Here is a 25480-nt window from a genome sequence, read left to right on the forward strand (position 1 = left end):
ACCCACAAAACAAGCCAAGACATCAAACCAGGTTATATAACAACAGTTCAACTCCGAGGATAAACAACAGATAAAGGGATCTGTTTGTCCAGGAATTTATTTTCCATCAATATTCCCAATTCATGCATCCAATCACCAACCATCTCTTGCTCTAGTCAAAGCATGCCACTCAACTCTGCTCAATCAACAAACGTATAGTACACAAATTATCACATACACAATACAAAAGTGTGAAATACAAAATAACAAATGTTAACAAGTGATGGCCAGCTGTTTTGCACGTTCCTAACACAAAATGGTTAAACAAAACACTGCAAAATACGCATAAACATGGCAAATGTTCTCCAAGATCGATTGTCGGAAATCACCCTATCCAAACAAAGCCAAGATGAAATGGTTAACCGCTTCTGAAGGAATTCAGGATTGTCAGATAAACTGTTTCACTGATGATGCTCATGAAATAAGATCAACATGAAAATCAACAATGGTATGGCTGAATTATTTGTCAAAACATGGATACATCAAATTTGACACTAAAATGAAACAGGTTCATCTGTGATAAATTACATTGATGTTACAGATAAATTATTCTCTGTGAAGCATGCCTGGATTTCTCACACACAAAAAAAACACACATTAAAATGCATGTTTCATAGTTTGATAGAAAAAAATTAACAGTTTCAAACTTGGCCAAAATCTCAGCAATGCGGCAGATGTCTGTCTTATAAGTTCAACTTCAGTGAAAAATATTACACCCTATAAAAACCCTGTGATGAATGAAATTTGATGAATGCACCAAAACATGATGTAAAAACTAACATAAACAATTACACGTCACCAGCAGAGCCTCAGGTTGCTGCAGGTGGGGCGGGCGAGGTGGGGTGAGGTTGAGACCAGGCAGGGTGGTAATGCACCTCTTCCACACTTTCCTTGTTAACTGCAACCTCAGCCAAGTCACTGTAGGTCCACCCTTCAACACCCTTGTTCCACCACAGTACTCTAGTATTATACAAACTAGGCTTCTATCATCTAATGATTTGGTGACCTTTCACAGTGACAGCATGTCCAGAGTGACTTTACAAGTGAGGACACTCTGAAAATCTCCCACCTAAATATGTAGGAATTATATATGAGTGGAGCTGCAAGAACCATATCTCTGCTCTCTATAATATAAACAAACAATCTGATGTTGGCCTGTTGCTATTGTGTTGTGGGCTGTTCCATAGAGATCTCTCTCAAGATTCCCGATTCAGAACATGCTGCACTAACAACCCTGCCATGTAGTTCAGCAACTGTAATCCAATTGTATATCAACTCAACATAGTCCTCTTTCTAAAACATCTGCCTTCGATGTATATACTTATATTTTTTATCATGCCACTTTCTATGTTCTTATCAAGAGGGTGCAGATTTTTGGCTGAGCACAATAGCAGATAAAACATCTGGACCATTCTTGTTTCCAACTTATAGACATTCTCTTCCCAGAGGTTACTCCTGTCATAAGTAACCTCTGATCTAATACGGCCCTTTCGTGGTGCGAGTGTTCTGGAATCGTGATTGGTTGCAATCAGATTTAGTTGTGCAATCAGCGACGTTGTTTCAAAAGTGATCATTCGCAAAGCTTTGGTAATTTCCGTATGCTTCGGGAAAACTAGAACCTCTTCTCCAGCACGACGCAGACAGAACCCAGTCATGTAATCCCAGGCGTCTCCATTGCCCTCGTTGACAACGGACATGCTAGCCATTAAATGTCGTGTGTCACATCAACAAAAACATCTTGTTGATGATTCCTGCACTCTCTATTGCGCTAGTTTCTGCTTTTCAGTTAAACATGAAATACCGAATCTATCCTTTGCATATTGATCAACTAACTCCATGGCGGCCGCCATATTGGATCTAAGTCGATGTAACACGTGATCAGATTGGATAGAAAGAAGGGAGACAATTCGTGTCGCGATTTTTTGCCGCTAGGGGATTTTACGAGAACCAGGAAATATGGCCATATTAGTACAGAGGTTTGTAGGAATATATGACAGGAGTAAACTCTGTGGGAAGAGAATGTCTTATAGAGTAAAAATATTATTACATGATCCAAAATATACGTACGAGTGTTTAAAGTGTCTTTTAAAATGAACCTTGTTGCATATGTCAGTAGATGATAACAGATGCACAATGCTCAAGCATCTAAACTGGACACAAGCCAACATTATGGATCTGTAAGAACAACACTGGTACAGTCTGTAGGCAGTGTAGCCCCTTGTAGCAACACGTCAAGGTCAAGGACCACCACAGAGATATGGCTACCGCAGCTATGTGAGCGTTGGGTGACAAATAACGTAACTGTCTTGGGACAGGGGACACACTGAATGAACAATACTTCATATTTGTAATGGAATGATAGTACTTCAGAAAACTGATTATCTAAGCTAAATCATAATCAATGAAAACATCATAGAATATTCATGAATGGTTCATAGCAAAAACAAAGCACATCTTACAAGAATTATTCAAAAATAAGATTGAATGTTTCATTTAACTTTGATACTTAAACCACAGTAAGAAAATTCTGTTTATATATTTTAGAAACTTCTCATAGAATATATAGTATTCAATGAATCCTTCAGAAAATATATTTTCATTAAAATACTAGTAATCATTTTCTTAAAAATGTACCTAATATTAGGTTTCTATCTCATCAAAATAGTTTTTCAAAACTCCTTTAGAATACTGATTTATGAGGAGAATAATGCATAATAATTTTTTCATCACCATAACAATTCATTGCAAGCATGTGTAAACGTCTTCTCACAAACATTGTGGTCATGCACCAGTTAGTGAGCATATGTGGAAAATGAACTATCACACTCTTGGAAGTGGTACTTTAAAAATACAAAATGTCATATTTAGTTCATATTGCCCTAATTTCAGAAGCTATTACATCAACAATAAAAAAACACAATCCTATCCAGGAGAGCTTGGTTAGATTATACAAAAATAAATCACATACTATATGCTAGTAATTACAAAAGGAAACCATTTATGTACATTCACTTGAATTAGTTCTGTAAAACCATTATGATGCTTGTTTCCCAAAAGCTATAAAAGAATTCCCCAAATCTGTAACAACTTCAGTGTTACGATATATGTATTGCTACAATGAAAGTAGTGGAGATCTTTAATCGACATCAAGGTCGTAAATCACAGAGTTACTGAAGCTGAAGGCACATTGTGTCTTGTGGTCATTCGGATCCAAGCCACTGTCATGCTCTTCCCAGCTGAGAACTGTCTCAATCTTGCTGTCCCCTGGATTGCTGGAGTTGTCTCCCTTGTTACATTCTTCCACATCCTGTATCAATGGAGCCTTGATCTTCTGTGATTCGTTGCACTTTCCTGACTCAATATCACTGTCCTCCTCTGCTTGTATTTTTATAACAGAGGAATCCTGAGCTTCAGCTACTTTTCTGAGATCCCCAGCATCAGAAGTGCTGCTGGCCCGAGACAATATCACCCTCCTCATCTTCCTTGAAGCTTTTCCGTGTAGCATCTCTCACATCCTTACCAGCTGCCTGATTCTCATTCTTCTCACACACATCATTCACACAAGGAGCAGCCTTGATGCAAGTCCTCTCAACATCATCATCATTTCCATCATCATCACTATCAGCTGCCTGGGAAATATCACATGCTGCCACATTGGTCTTGATCGCCTCCACCATTTTCTTCTTCTTCTCACACACACTCATCTCACTGCCAACACTACTGGCACTAGTCCTAAAATCTTTGTTATCTTTTTCAGCCTTCACACTTCCCTCTCCAGCTCCTTTAGCATCAACTTTTCTTCCCTTCTTTCCTTCCACCTTCTCGCCTTCCTCCTCCTCTGCAATCTGCTCAAAGTGATCATCTTCCTCCTTGTCCTCAGCAGGGGAGTGAGAGTCATGACTCAGCTCCTCCCCACTGCTTCCCTCTGAACCACTGTTCTTGCGTCTTCTTCCATTAGCCTTCTTCTCCTCCTTCTTCCTGGCACGTCTTCGTTTACTCTTCAGAGCAGTCTTCATGCTGGTTGGGGCGGTGTTCTTCTTGTATGTGGCACTGTCAATGTGACTGTTGAAGGTGACACATTTCTTACTGCAGCCTTCGAGTGGACTGTCCTCTGGCCCAGATCGAGGAGACTCTCCTCCACTACGAGCATCCCCACTGCTGCGAGACTCTCCCCCACTGCAAAGATGATCATCACTGGACTCCGATAAAGTCCTCTGTTTCAGAATGCTGTGTAGTTTGGGAAGTGCTTTCTTGTGGACCACTTCAATATCTGCTGAAGATGGTGTGTCATATTCATTGTCTTCTTCATCTTGAAGTGGAGCCTGCAAAACAGAGATGATTCTATGCAATCTCCATTGTACATGAATGTATATTCCTAATTTATGCCACAATGCAGTTACATTAAGACAACGTGAAGAGACAGGTTTTGGTAGTGGAAAACAACTGCTTTTTAAGAAAGTTTCAAAGACACTGCTAGTTTCTTATCTTCTCATTTCGACATCATCCTGTTAATGCAACATAAAATTTTGACAATCACATCAATAACTTGAACACCCTCATAATACTGTATCCAAACCAAACTTCCACTTGGCACCACAAAGGCTAATGTCAGTGAGGACTACCATCATTGGATATTTAACTTGTCCACAACAAGGAAGTAAAATGTTTTTACTGCAGCAAGTAACACCTACCCTGATGTTAATGGCAAGTTTTTTATCCTTCATTTCGGTCACTTGAAGGTATGGACTTTGTCCGGGATGTTTCTTGGCTAGTTCTAGTTCCTCAGCCTCTTCGTCTAGCTCTGACAGCTGTCTCTGTAGACTCACATCCGTCAGCAGCAGCTTCTCCTGCAACAAGACAAGGATTGTCATATGGGATACTTCATACAGAATAGTATACAGAGCATCGGGAATACTGTCATGCTGGATAGTACACAGTCCATCAGGAGAACTGTCATAGTGGATAGTATACAGAGCATCCAGAATACAATCATGTTGGATTGTACAGAGTCTATCAAGAGAACCACATCATGCAACATAATGCATCAAGAGAACCGTCACATCTGATACCACATAACATTTCAAGAGAACTGTCACATCCGATACCACATAACACATCAAGAGAACTGTCATATCCAATACCCAATAACATATTAAGAGAACTGTCACATCCGATACCACATAACATATCAAGAGAACTGTCATATCCAATACCACATAACATATTAAGAGAACTGTCATATCCAATACCACATAACATATCAAGAGAACTGTCATATCCAATACCAACATAACATATTAAGAGATTTGTCATATCCGATACCACATAACATATCAAGAGAACTGTCATATCCGATACCACATAACTGTCATATATCGAATCATACCACATAACATATATCAAGAGAACTGTCATATCCGATACCACATAACATATCAATGAGAGAACTGTCAATCTGATACCACATAACATATTAAGAGAGAACCACTGCATAACATATCATCAAGAGAACTGTCATATCCGATACCACATAACATATCAAGAGAACTGTCATATCCGATACCACATAACATATCAAGAGAACTGTCATATCTGATACCACATAACATAACATATCAAGAGAACTGTCATATCTGATACCATCAGAACATATAACATATCAAAGAGAACTGTCATATCCGATACCACATAACATATCAAGAGAACTGTCACATCCGATACCACATAACATATCAAGAGAACTGTCACATCCGATACCACATAACATATCAAGAGAACTGTCATATCCGATACCACATAACATATCAAGAGAACTGTCACATCCGATACCACATAACATATCAAGAGAACTGTCATATCTGATAAAACATGATGCATCAAGAGAACTGTCACATCTGATACCAAATAATGCATCAAGAGAACTGTCATATCTGATACCAAATAATGCATCAAGAGAACTGTCATATCTGATACCAAATAATGCATCAAGAGAACTGTCATATCTGATACCAAATAATGCATATCAAGAGAACTGTCATATCTGATACCAAATAATGCATCAAGAGAACTGTCATATCTGATACCACATAAATCAGAACTGTCATTAACCACATCAAGAGAACTGACATATCAAGAGAACTGTCATATCTGATAAAACATGATGCATCAAGAGAACTGTCACATCTGATACCAAATAACATATTAAGAGAACTGTCATATCCAATACCACATAACATTTCAAGAGAACTGTAACATCCGATACCACATAACATATCAAGAGAACTGTCATATCTGATACCACATGATGCATCAAGAGAACTGTCACATCTGATACCAAATAATGCATCAAGAGAACTGTCACATCTGATACCAAATAATGCATCAAGAGAACTGCATCAAAAGAACTGTTCACATCTGATACCAAATAATGCATCAAAGAGAACTGTCACATCTGATACCAAATAATGCATCAAGAACTGAACTGATACCATATCAAGAGAACTGTCATCTGATACCAAATAATGCATCAAGAGAACTGTCATGCATCTGATGATACCAATAACATATCAAGAGAACTGTCATATCTGATACCAAATAATGCATCAAAGAGAACTGTCACATCTGATACCAAATAACATATAAGAGAACTGTCATATCCAATACCCAAATAATGCATCAAGAGAACTGTCATATCTGATACCAAATAATGCATCAAGAGAACTGTCATATCTGATAAAACATGATGCATCAAGAGAACTGTCACATCCGATACCAAATAATGCATCAAGAGAACTGTCACATCTGATACCAAATAATGCATCAAGAGAACTGTCACATCTGATACCAAGTAATGCATCAAGAGAACTGTCACATCTGATACCAAATAATGCATCAAGAAAACTGTCACATCTAATACCAAATAATGCATCAAGAGAACTGTCACATCTGATACCAAATAATGCATCAAAAGAACTGTCATATCTGATACCAAATAATGCATCAAAAGAACTGTCATATCTGATACCATATAATGCATCAAAAGAACTGTCATATCTGATACCAAGTAATGCATCAAGAGAACTGTCACATCTGATACCAAATAATGCATCAAAAGAACTGTCGTATCTGATACCAAGTAATGCATCAAGAGAACTGTCACATCTGATACCAAATAATGCATCAAGAAAACTGTCACATTTGATACCAAATAATGCATCAAGAGAACTGTTACATCTGATACCAAATAATGCATCAAAAGAACTGTCATATCTGATACCAAATAATGCATCAAAAGAACTGTCATATCTGATACCAAATAATGCATCAAAAGAACTGTCATATCTGATACCAAATAATGCATCAAGAGAACTGTCACATCTGATACCAAATAATGCATCAAAAGAACTGTCGTATCTGATACCAAGTAATGCATCAAGAGAACTGTCACATCTGATACCAAATAATGCATCAAGAAAGATACCAAATAACTGTCACATTTGATACCAAATAATGCATCAAGAGAACTGTCACATCTGATACCAAATAATGCATCAAAAGAACTGTCATATCTGATACCAAATAATGCATCAAAAGAACTGTCATATCCGATACCACATCATGTAGGGATTTACGGGACGTGAATTCCTGCGTCCTATACACATAAAAATTGACAATGGAAACAACAAAAGTTATTAGCGCATGCACAGTGACGCAGAAAACATCCAAATACTTTTTGTAAAAATTCTGATTTGCTGCAAGCCAGGCTATGGTATCATTTGTAATTTAATTACTGTAACAATGTGATGATCATGATACACAATACAATAACAGTAACTGAATTACAACAATTGTTTATAGTATTAATAATAATATTTAGCGTCTAGGACCCCCATTTTGTAGTCCAGGACCCCTGAAAATTAAGAATATGAGTCCCAGGGACCCTCAAATACAGGAGTCAAGGTAAATCCCTGCATTATGCATCAAGAGAACTGTCATCCCAGATACCAAATAATGCATCAAGAGAACTGTCATATCCGATACCAAATAACGCAGCAAGAAAACTGTCATATTATAGGAAACTACATATCACTGGCAGAAAACGAACCTTACTCTATAAAGAGCACAATCTTACAGTCATCCATTCCTGCCTACCCAAACCCTTCTCTCAAACATACTTCACTTTTCATCGTCGTCCTTCTTTCACCTTCTAAGCATGACCAAGGTAACAAAGAGAAACCAGAACATAAGAAATGTGACCTCAATATCCAAATGGCTTTCTGACAAGAATGCATATATGGAAAGTAGTGATATCAGGGCTGCCATCAAGGACACTGAGAACCTTCCTTCCTATCTATCATGTTTACAGTATATCATGTTTTGGTGAATACATGCACATCCGCCTTACTTCCACATCATGCTTGCTCCATCGCCTACCTCATTCACCCTACATAAGTTAATTACTGTAAGCACGGATCATGTACTAAGTCTGCAGCTTAATAACCTATAAAGCCATAGACAGGCAACGCCCTACAGACAGGCTGCACAGTGTGGAAGTCTGACATGCAGTCTCCCGAGATCACAGAGGATGTGATAACCATCAACAGTAAACATCATTACGTCATACACAAACATACTTACATTAAAAAAAGAAAAAAAAAGGTAGGTTTATTTATAACTTGTCCCAAAATGCTGTTCCCTTTCATACTTACATTTTCTTACATTTGTTGTATAATTCCAGATACAACATTGCCAAAGGAGGTTAACACAGCAAAACAATAACATCAATATTATCAAAATATTAACCAGGAACTGTTTTTAATTGATAAACATGAGAAACAAACTGTATACTTCATTTTACAACCCTCCACTTGAAACCATCATGATGTTTGTGACACGTCCCTGACCTGGCCACACCCCTTCATCCCAATACCCGTGAAGGTCCGGGTTAGAACATTGATCTTCAGTAACCCATGCTTGTTGTAAGAGGAGAATAACAGGATGGGTGGTCTGACTTGCTGACTTGGTTGACACATGTCATCGATTCCCAATTGCGCAGAACGATGCTCATGCTGTTCATCACTGGATTGTCTGGTCCAGACTCGATTATTTACAGACTGCCGCGATATTGCTGGAATATTGCTGAGTGCGGTGTAAAACTAAACTCACTCACTCATCCCAATATTATGACAAGTCTAATACTTCTAAATTATAACCTAATAATGTTAGTTCCGAAATCTAAGTTCATAAACACATCAAAATTAATGTCTCATTTCCTTATTCTGCTTAACATCGACACAACAAATCTGATGAAGATGTCATTAAACAGGTATCCTGGCAGTGGATGTGAATTTGCTCATTGGTATTGCCTGTATCAGCTTGTTCGTGTCAGCTTCAAGGCCATCTGTTAGCTAGGCTGGAGACACAAAAATCAATCAATTATGGGTGAGACTTGTCTCCGCATGAAAACCATGCCATAGCATGGAGTACCCCCAGATAACCCTGTCTATCACTGTTTGTGTGGACACTGAGCCTTGTCACTGCTGCACAAGTGCAAACACAACACAACACAACACAATAAATCTGGATGTTTTTACGGCAGCTGCATCATGCAATGTGCATTACTGAATATCAAATATCTCACTCTCAGAAATATGAGTGTCAATTCATTTATAAAGCAACTTATGTCAAATGAAATGACTAACTGAATTGAATTTTCACACATTTTTTCTGCATTAATTATAGAGTTACAGCAATTAAAATACGAAACTTTGTAATCTTGAAAATAGCATCAGTGATGGTTAATTTGTCTGCACTATCATTGAACATTGAAGACATTGAACAATTCAAACATGTCTTGAAAACTCACTTTTTTGTCAGTGCCTTTGTCAGTCACTTTATAACAAATGAATTATTATCAAAACCTATTTTTGGAAAAGATAAAACATTTTATTATAACAAGAATAACAACAATAATCATTCAGTCAAAAAATTGTGATACAACTTGTCATTACAAGTTACATGCAATAACGGATGAGGCGACTAATGGGATCGGTTGGTCCGACTTGTTGACCTGGTGGACACGGGTCATCACATCTCAATTACGTAGATTGATGTTAATGTTGTTGATCACAGGATTGTCTGGTCAAGACTCGATTATTTACAGACAGCTGCCACATATCAGGAAGATTGCTGAGTGCGGCATTAAACAACAAACCAAAACCAACATACAATAATGTTGACAACAATTCAAATTTGATGTTAAAACGTTGTTTTCTGTAGTCATGAAAAAAGACAATTTGAACTCTGACAGAACCTTCAAACACGTAGTTAGTGTCAAACATTTGAAAGCACCCCAACACGGTGTTTCTGTCTCCATTTTGAAAGTGTCAACATGACCACACCCAGTTTGCATAGTATTCTCAAAATGAATACAAAATACTTCAGCATATCTGCAAACCTGCATTGACAATAAACATGTTAAATATCTTCATAGATAACTCACATCCCAACGATTGATGCAATCCAATGCTATGATTAAATCAGTGCTAAGACAATTATTTTCTGTGTGTCATCGTGGTTTTCACACAATTTCACAAAGAAGTTCTTTTGTCAAATATCACACAATGGAAAATACTTTAATACAACAACCCTTTACATTATGCTAAATAGCTGTCATTTAGTTTTCTAGACAATAACCCTGGAAATTAGCTTCCTCATCAATAAGATTCTTGTTATGACTCATTCAAGATCATAAACAAACATGGAGGCGACATGGATGAAAACGGAAACCATCATTAATGCAATAAATTTCAAAAGAGAACTTGTGCTTTATGTTCCTTTACAAACACGGAAATTGATGTTGTCATATGCAAAGATGCACAACCACACAACAAACGCCCAACTTCCTGTTAAGCCATCTCGAACCCACATGGCCGTCTCGCCCAGTCAGCAAAGCAGAGAGTAAACAATACTCACTCTCTTCCCCAAAACAACTTCTTCTAGACCCTCAAACACCAGTGTCAGCAAGAAATCTGACCACAGTTCTCTTCAATGGTGGAACAAGAAATGCATTCCACTGAGGTTGTTCCACAAGCCTGATGCAATTATAGGTACACAATAAAACCACGAGAATATTCTAGCCAGTGATCAAATCAGCTAGCTACAACTCAGCTTTCACTGCACTGCTCAGACAAGCTGACCTCTGGGGGTCATCTCATCACGTGACTTAACATCTAGGTCAGGCATTGGCTTGCTTCATAGTAAACAACTTGGCTATCTTAACCCAAGGCAAGAAGGGTCATCCTGTATCACTGACACCTCTTCAAGGGCTTCAGTTTGTAAAGTATGACAGCTATTTGATGAAGACAATAATGAAATGGAAAATGTCAAGGACATTAACACACTGAAGGAGTCAGCTGTATTCGTTATCATGGAAACTGATTAACACTTTAAGTGTCAGGGTGAATGTATTCAGTATTAGCTTCTAAATTAAATGCTACTAAAGATGCACAAATGAAAAGTGGTTGGGGCATAGAAGAATAAAAAAAAAAGAATTTTATTAATTCTTTTTTCTTTGCCCTAGTATTTGAATATAGAGTCATGTGTGCAGTATTTATGAAGCTGATCTTGCTGGACTTTCAGTTTAACTTTTCCTTCCAGTTCAATGTATGGACAACTGTTTTTACACTAAATGTTAACGTGACCACTGTCAGCATTCTCAAAACTGGATAGTTTCATCTATCAACTATGTTGGGGTTGACAGATAAATAAACTAGTTATAAAATGTCAGGCCTTAAAACCAACACGATAGCTTGGAAACAAACCAAATCCTTACTCCTTTTCCCACAGGAATACACAAATTATTTATATTTGGTCTTCCACTTTAAACTGAGGGATTCCTTAAAATCTGTCCGTATCTGTAAAAATACAGATATTTTTTCCTTAACTTACGCATCTAAAGCTAACAGGCTGCACTGAAATGTAAACAGATTTTCCTATCCTGAATACCTTTCAACATAAACATTGTAGGAACACATAACAAAAAAAATTGTGAAGTTCTGATTCCAAATAGTTTTAAAATAGGTTCATTCTTTTAGTTCAGGCTGACAAATGATTCTGACAAATAATGTTTGCAAATTCAGCTAACATCAAAGCTAAACATTTAGTTTTTACTTTCTAAGAATGTCAAGCACTCAATCACAGAGCTAGCAAAGTACTGGCACTCTCTATTTTCTCCTGCTGGATTTGTTTGTTGTTTACCTGAGCAATATTCAAGGTATGTGACGGCTGTAAACAATCATGTGAACCGCACAATCCCGTGAGTGACACAATGAGCATTGTTCTACACAAGGGGGACACTATGACATGCCATCAAACAAGTTACTAATCCTGACCAGCTGATACTGCCACAAGAAAAATGGGTTGCTGAAGAACTATGGTTAACCAGATCTTCACTGGGGATCTTGGCGACTGCTCATGTATAGGGTACAGCAATTAGCATGTTGAAGTGGTATTTCAACGTTGAAGTGGCATTTCACCATGTTCACACACCTCAGAGGAATTTATCTGATAGCTAAACAACATACCGATAGGGATGACTTTCGATAAGGATAATAATTGAGATTGATCATTGCTAACTGAATTATCCATAAATATGGAAGGTGTAACTTTGTGCTAAACACTTTAAAAAGTGCAAAAAGGTCCACATTTTTCAAGTCACTAGTGTGTGGCAACATAATTATGCATGGATTACAAACCAAAACAACATTATGGATATAAGTTAGAACCATCCAAAGAACAAAAACATAACTTTATGTGTTGTGTGTACAAATCGAAACTGTATTTCATTACAGTAGTATATCATGTTCTTGTAAGATACTACTGATGTCACAATTTTCACATCAACAATCGTTAACAAATCTTCCATTCAACAATATTTCCGATTACTGATCTTTTTAGCCAGCCCTAAACACTGACTTCCAATATTTAGTAATACCCAATAATACCAATGACTAGAAGAGCACTTTTATGCAATATCCCACTGCATGCATGAACATAATCAACATTACTGTACCCATGACTAAACGAAATAAGACTTTTAAAAAAGATGTATATTGTTTGTGCAATCTCAAAATAGACATTACTTTATCAAGAGAAGAAAACCTACAGTCCCTTTTTCTAATTTTGAAGCTGTGAACAGTTGTAAAACTAGCCCTGCAAGTTTATCTCCTGGACAGGAGTAGATTCACATGACAGGCCAAGCGGGCACACCAGCAAACAGTGTCTGTTGACGATGTTGTAATAGAGCGTTCATCTTGCATCACAAACACTGGGATCAGAGGCCCTATCCTTTCTACAAACAGGCAAACAAAGATTGCCAGTGTCTCGCTACACAGCCCCTACTGACACACTTCACAGATTTGTATAATCACACACCTAAGCATCCTACTGATGTCCTGTTTCAAAAATAATAATATAGAAACATGGTGATTTCTGGCTCATAAATCATGTCAACAAAAGCAATCATTGCAGATGTAGTATTGTTCAAACTCATGCATTTGAGTGAACTGAGGACTCAGTTTGTCTTCATTTTGGGAGAGAAGTGGAGCATGAATGCAACAAATATTAGCATCCAACTTTATGTGTTGTAACGAAAATACCCAAGGCTCAATACCTAATGCAATACTGCAGAAATCTTTCTACAACTTAACAAACACACACACTTTGACATTCTTTTTTGTTTATTATTACTTAACATTATGCTTCACTTGCATAATATTAAACATAAACAGCATTCTGAAACAGATCAGCTGTTCATATATTGATCTGACATTCAGAAAAGCAAACAGCATCAATATCAAAAGCACCAGCAAAACAATATTATCACAACCATAATAGTTTTTCTTCATTCATATAAACTATTGAAATCAATTATGATTATGATTATCAACTGACTGTCATGAATATAATCACGATCAAGCATCTGTTTCAATAACAAAAGCCCTTTGATTTTATATCCAGGAAAATAAATCACAGCGCTTTCTTTCTCCACAGACTTACAATTAAAATTCTTAGGGAAACTAAAATCACTTGAGGAGAGATAAACCCTATCTGAATTGAACATACTGAGCTTAGCAAAACCTGGGATCATGCAAGAAAACATGTTTGAACATGCTGATATGGTATTAGACTTTACTGACAACACAGATGGATATTTCTGCTGCCATATCACTTCCTGAATACTTTCTATGATAAATGACAACATACACACAAACATCAGCTATGTCATGATGTTTGAATATCGTTTAATAGAAAGCATGTGGCCTTTACTTACTTCAAAGCGTAACAAAGATGACAAGCAGGCAAAATGTATGAGCTAAGAAAGAGCACTACTCACCAACACCCACACGATGATATGCAATAAATAGTCGTACATGACATGCAGCATTGACTGTACAATTCCTGGCTTTACCAACGCTACCCGTGCCATTCTACCAGTACCTCCTTACACTAACAGCTCAACCTTGAACACTGGTAGTGTTTAGCACATGTACTGACTGCATCCTGGAGCCAGACTGGAGGGGTAGCAGCTCACGGTAGTGTTTCTAGAAGGATAACATGCCCACGCTCACACACTCAGATATATGTGGGTCAAGTTGAGCTATGCCTCACTGGTTCACTCTGCACGGCTCTCAGTCTATTACCGAGCAATTACGGTGATTGGAACCCATCTGCTGATCAATTGATTGCAAACACTTTTCAGGTAGCCTGACCACGACGGTCTACAGGGGACTAATCAGCGGCACCCTGGCAGCTCTATATTTAACAATGGTCACAGTGATGCCATGGAAAATGTGTCCAACATCACATACCTGCCTGGAGAGCTTCATCAGAGACTCATTAGCAGCACAAACCTGACGGTCATGTCTGACAATGCCTATTTGCATTATTTCTCTTTGGAGCCTGTTTGGTAGTGCAGGTACTGATTTGCCATGGATCAATAATAATACTAACAAAAAAAGAGAACTTTATAGTTTGTATTTGCTATCAGAGATGAAAATATGTATAGGATATACAATCATTCAAATTCCTTATGTGCTGCATCAAATACGGAAATATAAAAATGAATCATAGTGTGGCTTGATTGTTGGATTAATAAAAGTTAGTGTTTGTTGTATACATCATGTTCATATAGGTGTCTGTTGTGTTCATGCAGGTGTCTGCTGTGTTCATGCAGGTGCATGTTGTGCTCATGCAGGTGTCTGTTGTGTTCATGCAGGTGTCTGTTGTGCTCATGCAGGCATCTCTTGTGTTCATGTAGGTGTCTGTTGTGTTCATGCAGGTGTTTGTTGTGTTCATGTAGGCATCTCTTGTGTTCATGCAGGCGTCTCTTGTGTTCATGCAGGTGTTTCCTGTGTTCATGTAGGTGTTGGATGTGTTCATGCAGGTGTCGGATATGTTCATGCAGGCGTCAGATGTGTTCATGCAGGTGTCGGATGTGTTCATGCAGGTGTCGGATGTGTTCATACACATGATCTACATGACCTAGGTCTCTGTTGTATTCATGCAGGTGTCTGTTGTATTCATGAAGGTGTCTGTTGTATCCATACAAATGTCTGTTGTATTCATGTAGGTGTGTAGACAAACAATGTAATACCTAGGTATTGCAAGTTACTTTAATAAATATAAGTGTCTCAAGTAAACCTTATTTGTCAGGTCAGCTCAACCAAGCTAATCTGAAGACACACTCATTTATCTCATCTCTCCAGACAGTCAACAAAGAGGCAGGACCAAAACAACAGCAGGCCCTCAACATGCTTAGTTATCAGAATACAACAAATAATTCTATTATTCCACTATCGGAATAATTACTGACGTTTGCTGCAGACTTGGGGCCCGATATTAGCCTCACAGCAGGTCAAGATAAAACACTAATTAGCCTAAAGGCTGAATACCATTTATTGTGTTATCAAGGTTGTACCACTTACATAACCGAAGCCTTTGTCATTGCAGAAAAGGAGTTGTGACCCTTTGAATATGACAGCGATCTGATGCCTGCATTTCAACTTGTACCAGTTAATTGCAACACATTTTGTCAAATGCCATGAGATCTTGTTGAACAAGTTTTTTGTACAAAAAATCCACCTCAAACATGAACAGTTTTGGGGGGTTTTTTCAAAACTTTAATGAACAGCATACATAATGCACTACGTTGAAATTAGGGGTGAAATGGTACGCTCTTACCACGGTGCGGTATGTATTGTGTTACAATTCCTTCGGGTCAATCCGTTTTGGTTTGGTGTACAAGATATGAAATGGCGGCCATCTAGCAAAGAAATGCTTATATTTTGACAAAATGATTCGATTTCTAGACATTTTAGAATTCTTTTTGAAAGGTTAATAAAATAACGGTACAAAAACCGAAAATACAGTATTTTTGGATTGCATTACAATATACCAAACCGAAGGCATAATACCGTGTTGCTACTAATACCATGGTGTAGCGTTTCACTCCTAGTAGAAATATCACAAACAAAGAAAATGTTCAGCCAGTGAAATTAGTGAAGTGCAAAGGGAGCAGATACTTCAAGTTATATTCATATCATAAACAAAAGTGAAACATTTCTTGACAACAAATCTGTAAAATCCCCATACACATACCCGCCATCATGTTTGGACTTAAATGCACAACACCCAGTGTGTATCCACACACAAATTACAATACTACTTCAGTTCAAATTTACTGATTTTCATCTCTTTTCATCACACAGGCAAAATTAAGATACTCACTCAATATTTAATGTTTACTACCGATGTGTATTTTGGAAAGTTTGTCAAACTCAATGACAATCACACCCACGTACAATCACTGACACATACCATTGTCACTGTACACAAACTGTCAGCTTATCATGTTTATAACCCAAGTGGCCTCCTAGGGTTTGCCCAAAATGCATAAAATCTTGACTGACTGACTGACTGAGATTGGTTTTATGCCGCTTTTAGCAATATTCCAGCAACATCACAGCAGGGGACATCAGAAATGGGCTTCACACATTGTACCAATGTGGGGAATCGAACCTGGGTCTTCAGCGACGAGCCAACGCTTTAACTACTAGACTACCCCACCGCCCCTATAAAATCTTGAAAGACAGGGAAGTATGATAGTTAACAAAGATTAAACATGTCAACGTCCAATGCTAGGTCACAACAATATTTCAAAATCACCTACAAAACATTACAAATAGTATAAGCGTTAATCTTACCACTATTTTTTATGCTTTTGAAATTTTATCATTGAACAGGCAGAAATGATAAGTGTCACTCAACATGTTCAAAATCAAAGTGGCTTATGTAAAAAACCACAAACTCTGTGATCTTAATGTTAAATCCTACAGATGCTATAATCTGTTTTTACTTGTGGGATGATCATACTTCATAGCATATACAACATGTTATGAGCTGTCACATTCGTGGAACAAGGAAACAGGAAAACTTAATTCATTCCCATATACCAGGAAGACGGGAATGGCTTAAGATGAATCAATGAAGTTATCTTACAGACTCAATAACCAAAGCATACAAATTTGGGTGATATGTTACAACCATCACATTGGTTGGTTACCTGTACCCTGTTACTCACATACACTGACATCATAGGAAACCTCAAGATCCTGGGTCATTAGGATCTTTCATTACTTGAACAGAGGAACATCTGTCTGGATGGGATGAACAATATGGTCAATATGACCTGCATCCGGGTAGTAGGTGCATTTAACCAAATATGTATCTGTATTAGATTCCACACTAACATATCTATTGACAAACCAACCATCTTCGCAACTGAAGGTTGTCACTTTATTTTCAGATATTTTGAAAAACATCAAAGTCAGTCATCCATGATCGCTATTTAGTTTACATTTTGATGGTTATCTGAACAACTTATAAATCATCGTTGTCAGGAACAACACAACATTCACATGATTTATGCCAAAACCATCTCAGTCTGGAGAAGTTGGGAAGGTTGAGCAAAGAAGCTAAAATTCAGACAACCAGGAATGTTAGGTTCTACAGGGATTTATCCCGAATCCTGTATTTGAGGGTACCTGGGACTCATACTCTCAGTTTTCAGGGGTCCTGGACTACTCTTAAATATTATTATTAATACTATGTTGCAATACTGTTGTAATTCAGTTACTGTTATTGTATTGTGCATCATGATCATCACAATGTTACAGTAATTAAATTGCAAATGATACTACAACCCGGCTAGTAGCAAACTCACTGATAACTTATTGTTACTTTATCAAAATTTTTACAAAAAGTATTTCGACTTTTTCTGCGTTCCTCTGGATGCGCTAATAAATTTAGTTGCGTTCGTTGTCAATTTTTATGCGAATAGGACGCAGGAATACTATATTGGAGGTGTTGGATACTGAGTTCAGGATTCCCAAGTTTTCAAAAGCATGACCATGATGAACATTATACATTGTCATGGACTTCAAACCCCCCTCCCCACCCCACTGTATACAGGTGACTATTCCAGGCATGACTATATATATATAGTCATCTTGGTCACTCAATTATCAAATGTCTCACAATTTAATTTTCTATCGACATGATCATATTCTCTAAATGAATAAGATAACAATATTCAGCAGGGCGATAAACATTTTTTATTTTATTAAAGGATTTCCTCACAGTCACAGATTCACATAAACAATGTGACATAGTGACTATTCTACAATTAAATGTCTGCATTTGAGTTGTCTGTGACATTGCTTACCATGCCTACCAGTCTGGGGTTTAAACAAATCAGGTGTCTGTGTTCTAGTGGATTGATTAGTGTGGATTGATTAGTGTGGATTGATTAGTGTGGATTCAAAGGCAGATACAAAACCAGTACATGTACAACTAGTGAGTGAGTGTAGTTTTATGCCGCTCTCAGCAATATTCCAGCTATATGGCAGCGGTCTGTAAATAATAGAGTCTGGACCAGACAATCCAGTGATCCGATGACATGTGTCAACCAAGTCAGAGAGCCTAACCACCTGATCCCGTTAGTCGCCTCTTATGACAAGCATGGGTTCCCAGCTAACATCACATAACTGGTCCAGTACTGGCATCCTTCTGTCTTGTACCGTTGGTACTGGCATAATTTACGACAGTATAGAGCCAGAACTGGACAAATGCTTGTTTTCCGTTAGTGGTCCGTTCCAGGCAAAACTGTACTTGGCCACATACTGGGTGGTTACCGAAATACTGCACCGCAATACTGTACCGGCCCAGTACTGGCAGTACATTTCCTGTCTAGTGAACTGTGGGAGATTATCTCAGGACCATGTCATCTGCTCAAGAGAGGTGGCCAAAGGTAGGCTGTGACGTTTTCGACATTTCTGAATGTAAACTGACTTAATGTGACACTAAAACGTAACGGTATTTGTTGTGAATCACTTATAGGGACTACTTTTTCAAGTAAGCTTAAACTTCTTTGAACAAGATCATCCAGAACAAAATAGAATGGGTTATTCACATACGTTGGGAATTCGTGACAAAAATACTGAACTACATGACAAGATGCATGATGACACAACAGAAATATCTGAATCTGTTAGTGTCCCCTGTGGTTATGCTATATGTATGACAGCGATGATTATTACTATGATGATCCTAACATGCTGTTGTACTTGACGATGATGAGGACAATGATAATGTGAGAATGAAGATGAGGATGAGTTAGTTGATGGATGTGATGGTAAATTACTCCATTTTTCTGGACAGGAACGGGCGACGTAAAAGACGCGAGAAATCAGGACGCAGTACACAGGAGGAACCTGAATTCGAGGCCGAGAATTAATGACAGAATAATGCATCATGTTTTCATCTTGTTTCATGAATTAAACTCATATGGATAAACTTGTGTTTTCTTCCATTTATAGAGTTTGTTTTCATATCAGCTTGTTTTAAATAGTAGAAACTGTATTAAACTTAACCGGACCAGTGCCGGCCAAACTGTAAAGGGCCAATTTGCAACCATTACGGCTGTGTACCGGGTCATACTTCTTTACCTGTACCGATCCAGTTCAATGCCAATGTGCAAAATAGTACAGGCCCAGTTCCAGGATGCCTTACATGGGCCTGATTTTCTGACTTTACTGGGCCAGTATTGGCCTAATTATGTGATGTTAGCTGGGTTACTGAAGATCAATATGCTAACCCGGACCTTCACGGGTAACATGTACAAGTAAAACTACAACAAATTACCACAGGGATCCCCAGTATACAATGGCTGCTGAATATGCTAGTTTGATGCTTCATGATGACTGATTGTTAACAAATCGAGACTGGACCAGACAATCCATTGATTGATAATATGACCAACATTCTATGCCCTTGTGGTAAATTAATACACCATCCAACACGTCATTGAGACAGTACTGGCTCCATCTGATTGACTCTTTGTACCAGCATTTGTTGCAACCCTGAAATCCCAGTACACAGAGACTGAAAGAGTGACTGGAATGTGTTTTCACTCTTAAAATGTCGGCTCCATATCTTAGATACAATAGTCCAAGCTGTTTCCATGGCAACAGAATGCATGAAGAACATATGAAATTAAAACAAGAAAAAATAGTGTCCAGGGACACGGATGCCCCCGCTGCTGTAGGAAGAGTTCACACATTCAGGGTCCCACTGAAGCACTTCAAAACACTAAAAACAATGTGTTGAGGGGTTACATAACACAACCTATTATCATATAAAGATCAATAATTGAACAAAATTCACGAACAAGTTCAATAAACATCTATGCAACTATGAGATGCACACCTTTCGAGTCCCAATGAAACACACATATAAGCTTAATCAATTCTGTTGAGCAGTTTTTGTGGAGAAGTGGATAGACCTAATCCCCTATTTCACTATCATCAGAGAGAAATTCAACAAAATTTATCTAAGTTCAAATGTCTCTAAACATACAAAAAAAATATAAAATACAAAAACAAAATATGAGATGCACACCTTTAGAGTCTCTATAAAAGACATATGTAAGCTAAATGAGTTTTGTGCAGTGGTTTTGAGGAGAAGTGGATAAAGTACACTCCCTGTTGTATGGGACGAACAGGATGAATAGAACCAAATTCAACTAAGTTCAAACATCTGTAAAAGTGACAAAATTAAGAAATTGGATAAACAAGGTATGAGATCCACACCTTTAGAGTTCTAATGAAACACACGTAGAAGCTCAATCAATTCTGTTCAGCAGCTTTTGTGGAGAAGTGGATAGACTTCACCCCCTACAACACTATATTCAGAGAGAAATTCAACAAAATTTATCTAAGTTCAAACAGCATTAAAATTGGAAAAATAAATAAAATACAAAATCAAAATATGAGATGCACGCCTTTAGAGTCCCTATAAAGCACATGTGTAATCTAAATGAATTCCATAAAGTAGTTTTTGAGAAGAAGTGGATAACGTAACCCCCTGTTGGATGGAACGAACACTGGCTGAATAGAACAAAATTCAACTAAGTTCAAACATCTGTAAAAGTGACAAAATTAAGAAACTGCATAAAAAAATTATGAAATGCACACCTTTAGAGTCCCTACAAAAGACATGTAGAAGTTTATTCAATTCTGTTGAGCAGTTTTTGTGGAGAAGTGGATAGACTTCATCCCCTATTACACTATCATCATAGAGAAATTCAGCAAAATGTACCTAAGTTCAAATGTCTTTAAACTTACAAAATAACCCAATAAAATAAAAAAACAAAATATGAGATGCACACCATTAGAGTCCCAAGAAGCCCATGTATAAGTTCATTTAATTCCACAGAGCGGTTATGGTGGAGAAGTGGATAGAATACATTCCCTGTTTCGTACGGACGGACGGACACCGAGGGTAACCCTATATGCCACTGCCATATATGGCGGGGGCATAAAAATATAAAAAGGTAGTAGTTAAGCATGTGGTTATTGCACATGAATAGTTTCGTGCAAAAATATTTCTTGGTTAGAAAATGATGTCCATACTGTTTTGGAAAGACTTCTGCCCGTATTCCCCACTTAAATTTCATTCTAGTCAAATCATATCACCTGAATATATATTCCATGACTGATAAGGATGAGTTTTAACATGTTTCTTTAATTGTATCTGAATATACTGAAAGACATATCCAACTTCTAAAAATGCCACTCAAAGAAATATTTCCTCATCGATACGAGGGGGATACGAGCAGAAGTCTTACCAGCCTTAATATTCTGTCTTATAATTAGTACATACGTATATATATATTTAACTATAATTACCTCCAGATGTGCAGCATCGACGCCAGCTTCAAATCTGTCCCACATCCCTCGGCAGGATTTGTCCTTCAGGAGAACAAGCACTAAGTTCATCTCCGAAAGGTCAGTGGTGCAATGGTCACTAGCCAGTTTGCACGAAGGGTCAAACTTCAAATATGTGGAATAGTACATAGGAAAACAGCCTGAGCCAATGGAAACAAAACTGATCCTAATGCTGTTGGAGTCTGGGAAGGAATTTGTCACTGTCTCTGATGAAATATTTCTGACGTTGAATATAAACGAGATAGTTTCATGGTCTTGATTGTATGTGTAATCTGGAAGTGAGAATGCTGCAGACTGAGGTGGCGAATTGACAGGTTTTTCAGAAGTGTGATTTGATTCCTGCAAATCCTGTACAGCCGTTTCATCTGGTTTGTCTGCCTGAGTTTCAAGAGAGGACAAGACTTCAATTTTAGGACTTTCAGATATTTCATTTTCGCTGGTGTCATGTGCATCCCCATTTATGCGCTTCTCATCTTCAATAAAAGATGGCAGCTTTGGAGTTTCCAAAGGGACGACAGGAAGTGTTATTGTCAAGCATTTCTTCGTCTTGTCAAACTTGGCAGATCCTTCATCTTCAACAACATTATAGGGAAGTTTGATGTCTAGTTTATAGGCTGCTGGTGTTTGAGATTCCACCTTCAATCTCTGCTCAAAGACATCAAGGTCAACATTTCCAGCTGACGTCAGAAGTGGCAGGAACACTTTTACCACTAAATCTTTAGGGCGAGTTGAAGTCCGAGCATCAGGAGCATTGCGGTACTCTTGAAGGTCCAAGTCAGATCTGTGGGTTATTGTGTACTCTGGCACAGTGGCTTTGGACTCTTTTATTGCTTTAGATTTCTTTGTTTTGGCTTCCTTTTTCTTTTTCTCTTCTTCTCGTTTAGCAATCTCAGCATCTCTTTCTTTCATTTTCTCTGCTGTTGTTTTGTCATCATATGGATATGGCATATTTTTGAGAATGTCAGCTGCTTCACTGGTGCCACTGCTCTTTTCCTGGCCATTTGCTTGTTTCGTTCTAATTACTGAAGCCTGGGGAATGCCTTTGAAATCCATTTTGGTTCTCTTGATATTCTGTCTGTCAAGTTTCACATCAAACTGCTTTTCAATGGCATCAATAGCTGTATCGTGCACCAGTTTAAGAAACCGATCGTTGGTCTCCGACATTCTATAGGTGTCAGGATGAAAAACAGCATCGAAAACTTGACATTTTTCGCCTTTATCTTGGTCGTCACGAAGAGGGGACAGTGAGTGAGGGATCTGCCACATTACACCACTCTTACCATTCGGACCCATCTGTCGCGTGTTTGTTGGCTTTGCAAGTTTATCATTATGACAAATATTAATGAAAGCTTTGGTCGTACCATTCACGCTTGTTTCCAAAACATGACCCGGTTTCGGATGGATAAACTCCACATTCATCCCTCGCTCATTTTCCATTTGAGATATTTCTTGCTCGTAGAGACGCCTGTTTTCTGGATCAGATATCTCTTGGGCATATTCAAGAAATAGTTTTCGAAAGTTTTCATCTTTCAAAGCGTCACCTATTCGTTTCAATTCGTCTTGCGTTACATTCAAATCTTCCAGTTTCTTCGACGCCATGTTGCACCGGTGTGCTGTGGGCATGCGTCCTATAAACAAACTACAAAGGGAAGCAACTCCAACCGCACTACGCGTATACACGCACCCACACGTTCAGTGTTGTTATGGTGATTATATACACACAGCTAGATTACCTTTTACCCTACGAGTAGATTGAGGTCAGAAAGGCACAATTATCCCTGTTTCAATGAAAGGATTGGTTACCGTCGCATCACAAAGAACATTAACATATTTCAAGCTTCCGTTTTCACAATTTTACAGAAAGATTTAGATCTACAGTAGAGTGTGAATGGGTTTTTTTTCCCAGTGAGCGACATTTGAACTGAACCGCAAACGTGTCAAATTAAATCCATTTTTTATATTTGTTTGTTATTTAACGTCACAATCATCATTATTCCAGCTTAATTCAGGCGGTCTGCAAATAATCAAGTCTGGACCAGACAATCCAATGAGTATCTACGCAACTGGGATATGACATTCAAATTAATTCAAAGCTCAACGCATGGTAGATTGCATGGAGAGCCTCAATGGCACAAGATGCAAAATGACACACATGGTGACCACCTGATCCTCATTAGTAAAGTACATATTGTTTAACTTATTCTGACAGAAGCCCCATTGTTGAAAGATGCTGGTAAGGGCATGTGGATACTATTTGATGATATAAATCTAAAGATACTAATAAAGTTTGAATTTGAAGGATGATGGGAAGAGTATTCTCGTTTTGGAAAGCTTCCTCACAAACATGAATTATGGTGACCTGTGTCAAATGATCTGAAGTGCAGCAGTCTGCTATGCAGTTATTGCCCTTAGTTGAGTCAGGATCCGGTGGTCAAGGGTTAGAGTTCTGAGATTTGGTTTGCTCCACAAGTCAACTGACAACTGAAATACTGACAAAATCAATAACTGAAAATGAAATATCAGAAAAACGAGAGCTGGGTTGAAATTTTTATTTACTAAAATAAAACAATTAAATCTCACAATATTTTTATAAAACAAAACAATTAAATCTACTGTTATAATACACAAACACATATGAGTATGAAATTGTTTTGTGTATGAGGTATAAAATTGGGGTACAAAAGTTACTCTAAGGTTTTTGTGGTTTAATAACATGACTGCATCTGTCAATTGGAAATCCACATATCAATGATACAAATATGGCATCTAAGTCATAACCGTGAATAAGAAACAGTTAAAGCAATATTTTAACAGCAAAATAACAAACAAAATATTTGCGACTGTGTAGTGCAAAGCACACATACATTCAGTCCACAGTGCTACCAAGTGTGTCGCAGAACATCCTAGTTATGGCCAGTGCAAAAAACAAAGTGTGAAGGATGTACACGGAGAAATGATATTTCAACACACAGAACAAATGATCAATATTCATGATAATAAACTCAAAAATGAATATCAAAACAATCAAAAAATCAATAAATCTGAAACATCACCAAAAGTGACTTAAAAAAGACACAAAACAATGTTCAGTTATG

General features: G+C 37.7%; 1 protein-coding gene across 1 annotated transcript; it reads right to left on the reverse strand.

Annotated features, from left to right (window-relative positions):
• Nucleotides 1–79: 79 nt before the first annotated feature.
• On the reverse strand, nucleotides 80–24005 carry LOC124275759 (protein kintoun-like). The gene is given in 4 exon segments (XM_046711418.1): nucleotides 80–3505; nucleotides 3507–4361; nucleotides 4731–4886; nucleotides 22347–24005. Coding segments are annotated over 4 exon segments (2979 nt in total). The 5' UTR covers nucleotides 23985–24005; the 3' UTR covers nucleotides 80–3175.
• Nucleotides 24006–25480: the final 1475 nt, after the last annotated feature.

Source organism: Haliotis rubra, unplaced genomic scaffold (assembly GCF_003918875.1).
Source record: "Haliotis rubra isolate DU_JTF1 unplaced genomic scaffold, ASM391887v1 Scf202, whole genome shotgun sequence".
Classification (NCBI taxonomy): Eukaryota; Metazoa; Mollusca; class Gastropoda; order Lepetellida; family Haliotidae; genus Haliotis; species Haliotis rubra.